Source organism: Egretta garzetta, unplaced genomic scaffold (assembly GCF_000687185.1).
Source record: "Egretta garzetta isolate BGI_Z169 unplaced genomic scaffold, ASM68718v1 scaffold182, whole genome shotgun sequence".
In the NCBI taxonomy this organism is placed as follows: domain Eukaryota; kingdom Metazoa; phylum Chordata; class Aves; order Pelecaniformes; family Ardeidae; genus Egretta; species Egretta garzetta.
The window spans coordinates 389,661-396,356 of NW_009258767.1; the positions used below are offsets into that span (position 1 = coordinate 389,661).

The 6,696-nt window shown below is 37.4% G+C and overlaps 1 protein-coding gene across 1 annotated transcript in view; it reads left to right on the forward strand.

Annotated features, from left to right (window-relative positions):
* Positions 1 to 6,696, forward strand: part of LOC104135673 (propionyl-CoA carboxylase alpha chain, mitochondrial) — a 252,781-nt gene that overhangs the window by 136,034 nt on the left and 110,051 nt on the right. The window contains exon 11 of the mRNA XM_035889044.1: positions 1,985 to 2,087. Coding sequence (XP_035744937.1) covers positions 1,985 to 2,087 — 103 coding nt within the window. The remainder of the gene's footprint in view (positions 1 to 1,984; positions 2,088 to 6,696) is intronic.

Consider the following 6,696-nt stretch of genomic DNA (forward strand, 5'->3'; position numbering starts at 1 on the left):
AGAGGTTTCAGTTGAATATGAGGAAAAACTTCTTTACTCTAAGGGTGGCAGAGCACTGGAACAGGCTGCCCAGGGAGGTTGTGGAGTCTCCTTCTCTGGAGATATTCAAAGCCCGCCTGGACAAAGTCCTGTGTAGAATGCTTTAGGAGAGCCTGCTTTAGCAGGGGGGTTAGACTGGATGATCTCCCGAGGTCCCTTCCAACCCTTGCGATTCTGTGATTCTGTGATTCCTTGCAGTGAGGCTCTGTAGGGCTGTTGCTTGGTGAAAGGATAATGCTTCAAATACAAATTCTCTTCTAGCCTAAACAGTGTCGTGTGTTTTGTGTTTTTTTTTTTTTTTTTAAATATTCATAAAGAGACTCAGGCCTATCTCCATTTGGTTAGTATGATTTTCTTAAGGAAGGTGAAGTGTGTTTATGGTAATTTTTATCACTGAACAAACACGACTGCACAGATTTGTAAGATACAAACAAGGTCAGAATACCTGACTGAGATAGTCATTCCTGTTATACATAATTTAAAAAGATTTACAGATGTATGGATTAGATAATTAGGCACCTGACTTTTTTTTTTAACAAGTATTGCAGTTTAGATTTCTAATTAGCACATACTTCAATGAAGGAAAAATAGTCAATTGTGCATAACACTGTCTGACAAAATGTTTACAAAAGGAAACAAAGCCTTTGATATAGGAGTTGAAATAGCTGCAGATCTGTTTCAGTAAGCTCAAACACTGTGTATGGCTGTTTGCTACCTCATTTTTTGGACAGACCAGGTAGTGTACAGAATCACAAATTTTGATGTTCCTTTTTCTCTTTTTTTAAAATAATACAATATATTGAACTTAAATATGAATTTAGGAAAGATTGTACATTGAATATAATCTCTCAAAATTGTAGCATATGTTATTCCACAATCTCGAAAGAAGGTGGTGAAATACCTTTAAACATACATGTATCTATGCTGTAGATTTACTTATCTCACGGTTCTATTGACCAGGTTTTGTTTATGGAATTGAACTAGATTCAAGAGATGGAAAGTGTGGAAACGTCAACTTGCTTGTGCTGTATTTCTTATTTGGGCACAAATATCAGGGCTGCTGCATTTCAGTAGTCAACCTCACAGAAATTTACCCCAAACTTACCATATGTATCAACATAAACAGGACTACTAAGCCTGTAGAAAACTTCTGTGGAGCCTTTGGGTCCCTGCATTATGGTACATTTCACCCTGAGAAAGCTGTACATGAAGTTGTTTGTCAGCAGTTATGCCCCATACGAGTAATCTTTCTGCTATGGAAAATAAAGTCAATAAATATGGTATCTTACAGTCTTTATTTGTTTGAGTAATTACATACAGAAAAGAGAAAATGGAAATATTTGGAATGCATGGTCTAACACAATTATACTTTAAAGCAGGGAAAAACTAGTAGTACAGCTGGTATGCTCTATAAAGGGAAGTATTGCATCTTCAGGTTGTGTGTTCAGTGATTGAATTTACAAGGTCTGCAATATTATATCTGCAGTTCTTTCATCTAATTAATGTGCAACTAACCTCTGCTATTCTTGAGTATTAAGAGGGCTGTGTACCTTAAATAATGGTGAGCTTCACCTTTACTTCTGTGTAACAAGTACCTTGTAATTAATGGTTTTTAAAATTTGATTACTTTACTACTTTTGAAGAAGAAAATGCCAACAAAGAAAATTCATACAAATAATTGTTGGAAATGTCCAGACTTTTTAAACACTCTGAAATTCTCTGTGCTTTGAAAATGTAATTTTTTTTTGTTTGGTAAGAAAAGAAAGAAAAAAGGGATGCTCATTAAAGAATTAAATGCAGATGATGAAACTTGGTTTTTGGATGTGGGTGTTGATTGATGAAAACTGCCAGATGACTGGAATGAATAAGTGTTCCTTCTCTTTGTAGACTTCAGAACCTGACTTAACTTTTAAAATGTAGATTATTCTCTTTGTTTTCATTAAAGGGAAGGTTTTAGATTTTCATCTCAAGAAGCTGCTTCAAGTTTTGGTGATGATCGCTTGCTGATAGAAAAGTTCATTGATAACCCTCGTCACATAGAAATCCAGGTTTGTGTTGTTATTTATTTTGTAGTTAGTAAGATTTGAACTTCTAAACTAATCAAAGTTCAGAAACGTTTCAAACAGTCCGCTAAAAAAGACCTAGAGTCTTGTGTTTTCCTGTGTCTTAAGCCATTGCTCAAACTACATGGCTATCATGCATAATACAGCCTTCCTGTTTTTATTCTCTAGCCTTTCTTTAGCAGGAAGACAATGAATCATGCTCCGTTCATTGAAAAAAAAAAAATAAAAATTATTGTAGGCATCTGTCCTGAGGGCTGCCGCTTCAACTCTGGATAGTAATTGCAGTGCTTGAGCGCAGCAGCAGATGTAGGAGTTCAAGCACTGCTGTGCTTAACATTATTCTTGCAAGCTCTAGTACAGGTGGTTTTGTTAGTATTTTGGATTCTGTTCTGAAGTATCTAATGCTCCCTGGTAACTCAGGAGGTTTTGTGTCCTGTTTGGGGCAGTCTGTGGTTCAAAATCAGGTGTATTCTCCTTAAATTCTGGATTGTGGCCATTTATATCGTTTATTGGATCCACTGTTAAGTCAGATGTGCTAATGCAAAACAAGGCTTGTTTGTTTTGGACAGACTCTTTAACAAAATCATGATTTTAAAATTTATGGTGTATTTGATCTTATTGTAGGCAACTAAATTGGGTTTGTCAATAGCCTTGAAATAATCTTTCCTGACAAGAAATCCATATGGAGTCTGTCAGTTTCCTCAACAGAAATTTCATTTATTTTTGCCCAAAATATAAACTCTTTCTAAGTTGTGGCATGTTTTCTTTTACACTGAAGTGTTTTGATATTAGCTCAATCACTGAACGAACCAACAACAATAAATTTGATAGTGTGGAGTGATTTGTAAGAGAGAAACATTTAACATTTTTTCCTCTGCCAAATATGTGCCCATTCAAATCTGATACTTCCTATGTTTTTATTTATTTTAAATTTCCATATAAAACTTGCCTGTGCACAGGCTAACTTAGTGCATATATGAAATGAAGAAACAGTCTGTAAAATTTAAATTTAAACCCCAACCTATTCTCTTTTGAAGGATCACGGGAAGGTATATAGTGAACGCTTAGTTTCAGCATTATTCTTAGGTCACAAAAGATATCAGATTGCTAGAGCTTCTTCCTATATTCTCTTGCTATGGCTAGTGGTTTTTGGCTACCTGTGTCTTTTGTTTCTTTTTTTTTTTTAATGCAAATCAGTAAACCGTAAAGATCTATTTCTTTCAGTGCTTGCAGATTGGGGAGCTTCAGCAGCTTCTTCCTGACTCTTTGATGACTAAAGTTAGATGAGAATGATTCCTCCATACTTTCAGGAGTTGGGGGTGGATTTTACATCGTCTTGATTCCTTTAGGTTTAAAAAAGGTTACCTCAAAAAAGTTAGGCAGTACTGTTTTTAAGAACAGTTGAATAATTTCACCTAGATGAAACAAAATAGCTTTGCCATTAATAATTTATAGTTTTATTTATAATAAGTGTACAATGAATGTTGTTTTTCCTAGACAAACACTTTGATGGTACCTTTTAACAATATCATAGCATATCATTTTAACTTCATGTTCTAATCAGCTTTAGGATGTTGACCTTGGTTCATTTTCAAACTGCTAAATATACAAACAATTTGAGACCAGATGCCAAATATTTATTAATTTAGCAGTAACTTTTAAATAGAACTTTTTTTAACATTCTCATATAGCTCCAAAGCATTGGTACTTAAAATTGTTAAATAAGGGGTTTCCTGTGTCTAGCTATAAAACAATCACTTTGTAAAACATGAGAAAAAACTGAAACAATTAACAGGAAAATGGAGTCCAAATAGACTTTACGCTTGAACTGATTTGAAGTCTTATTCTCCTGAAATATCTGATATAAAGGACCTGAGTTTAAAGTAAGAGTACATGGAATGTGTAACTATTGCTTAGCTAAATAGCAATCCTACAGCTGGAAATAGAATTCAGCTGAATCATGTAGGAGAGGTTGCGATATGTTATATTTAATTATTTTGGCATAGAGATGTACATAGCATCTACCAATGTCATAATCATATAATCCCACAAAATAGGATGTTTTCTTTTAGGAATATTTAGAAAAAAAGCTGTAGCTATGACATGCATTTTTAGTGAGGTGTGTACTGGAATCTCACGTCATCTCAGCTCAGAGGTGATTATTTCAACATTTACAAATGTCTTCTGAAATACAATTGTTTCATGAAGTAAATATCTTCTTCAGAAGTTTCTGATAATGAAACCAGTGGACCCAAAATGAAAGTAAAAGTCTAACACTAGGTGTTGTTTGGCTTATTCTATTTGTAATTACATTTTCATAGTAAATGCTCATTCATGTCTCCTTTTGAGCCATATTAACTGATAAGGGAAAAACATTTATTTTAGGATCCAGGCTGCAGAAATTAAGTAGGATACAAGAAATGTCCTGAAGTGAAAGAAAATATTAGTTGGCTTGAAAAATATTTTATTATCCCCTTCAGGAAAATACAGAGAGAGAGAGAAGAGAGAGAAGCACAGGAACTCATTTTTATTGAAATATTCCATGACTTTTTGTTTGGTTTGTTTTGGTGAGGCTGAATTCTGTGGAAAGTTGTAGGCTGTCTAACAATGAAGCAGAAGTGCTCAACAAGGAATCATTCTACTTACAGGACAGCAATTTTCCATCTGAGCACTATGCTATGCCCTAGAGGTACTGTTTTAATGTTAAAAAAAGAACAACAAAAAAAAAAACTTTTGTCCTCCCAACTGAGTTTCTGTAGAGCTCAGTGATGCTTAATTCTGGATTGGATGAGTTAGAACTCAGGCAGGAGGTTGCTTTAGACGCTGCTGGAGATTTTTGGTATTGTACTGAGTCACCTGTTACAGAATCTAGCAGTTGGCTGGAATACCCTCATGCTGCTGCTGCTAAACTTCCCCCTGGGCAGGGAACGAGGGTTCTGGGACAAGCTATAGTTTAGGAACTCCCAAAGTCATCGATGTTCTAGAACTCTTTGGAAGGGATTTTTCCCCTAGCAAGCTCCATAAATTTATGGGAGTGCAACAGAATTTCTGAGGAAAAGATAAGTCTGACCCTGTAAGAGTGCAGAGTGCTCTGGGTCTGATGCTGCACAGCACTGTCTTCATGAAATCAGTGCCTTGTTTTCAGTCGCATCTACCCAGTTTATTTACTCATCAGCAAACATTGGTGTCATAGATGCAGGCGTTCGCCTTGCTTAGTGCCATACTCACTCTGTGGTGCTAAAAGGAATAATAAATAATACAGATTCATTGTCACAAATGTGAGTAGATATGGTTGAGTTCACGCGGTTTGAGGAAGATTGTCTCCTTTATTTTATCTTGTTTGTTTTCAGTGTAGAAATGCACTATTAAAGAATGAAGCATGAATATTGGCATGGGTTCCCGCAGATCAGAGCAGGAATATGGAAAAAAATGGACTAGAGGGAAAATTTTCTAAGGAAGAAAGGGAGCAGGTGTGGTCTGCAATGAAAGAAATTGTTCCAAGAATAAGTAGTGTGTAACATCATAAGATTGGAAGAAGTCTACTTGGATCCTCAAATCCAGTATCGCGCTATTGGAAATGGCTGCACCATACAGTCGATTTCATAACAGGATAGAGCTCCTTTTCTTACTTTTCCTTCCAGTTTGAAGTTGCAGAATGAATTGAGAGTTCTGTTATGCCAAACGTGGTTTTTCTAATGTGTAATTTAGGTAGTTGGATCTAGATGCTTGACTCTTCCATGAACTGAAGCTGCAGCCAAGAACTGTAGTTGGCACTTGATTTTTGAGAAATTCCTTGAAACCACAGCTTTAATTCCCGTGAAAGTATTGAGGAAGTAGCAAATTTTATTCTTAATAAAAGATTGCAAAGTTTCCGAAGACTTATTATCCACCCAAGAGTGCTGAAGGAGCTGGCAGAGGAGCTGGCCAAGCCACTCTCTATCATCAGCAGTCCTGGATAACAGGGGAGGTCCCAGATGACTGGAGGTTGGCAAATGTGACACCTATCTTCAAGAAGGGCCGGAAGGAGGATCCGGGGAACTACAGACCAGTCAGCCTGACCTCAGTACCGGGGAAGATTATGGAGAAGTTCATCTTGAGTGTGCTCACCAGGCACATGGAGGACAATCAGGGGATCAGGCCCAGTCAGCATGGGTTCATGGAAGGCAGGTCTTGCCTAACCAACCTGATTTCCTTCTACGACCAGGTGACCCGCCTGGTAGATGAGGGAAAGGCTGTGGATGTTGTATACCTGGACTGCAGCAAAGCCTTCGACATAGTCTTCTATAGCATTCTCCTGGAGAAGCTGGCAGTTCATGTCCTAGATGGATGTACTCTTTGCTGGGTTAAAAACTGGCTGGGTGGCCGAGCCCAGAGAGTCGTGGTGAATGGAGCTAAATCCAGGTGGTGGCTGGTCACAAGCGGTGTCCCCCAGGGCTCAGTCCTAGGGCCAGTCTTGTTTAATATCTTTATCAATGACCTGGATGAGGAGATTGAATGTGCCCTCAGTAAATTTGCAGATGACACCAAACTGGGTGGTTGCGTTGATCTGCTTGAGGGGAGGAGGGCTCTGCAGAGAGACCTGGACAGGCTGGAT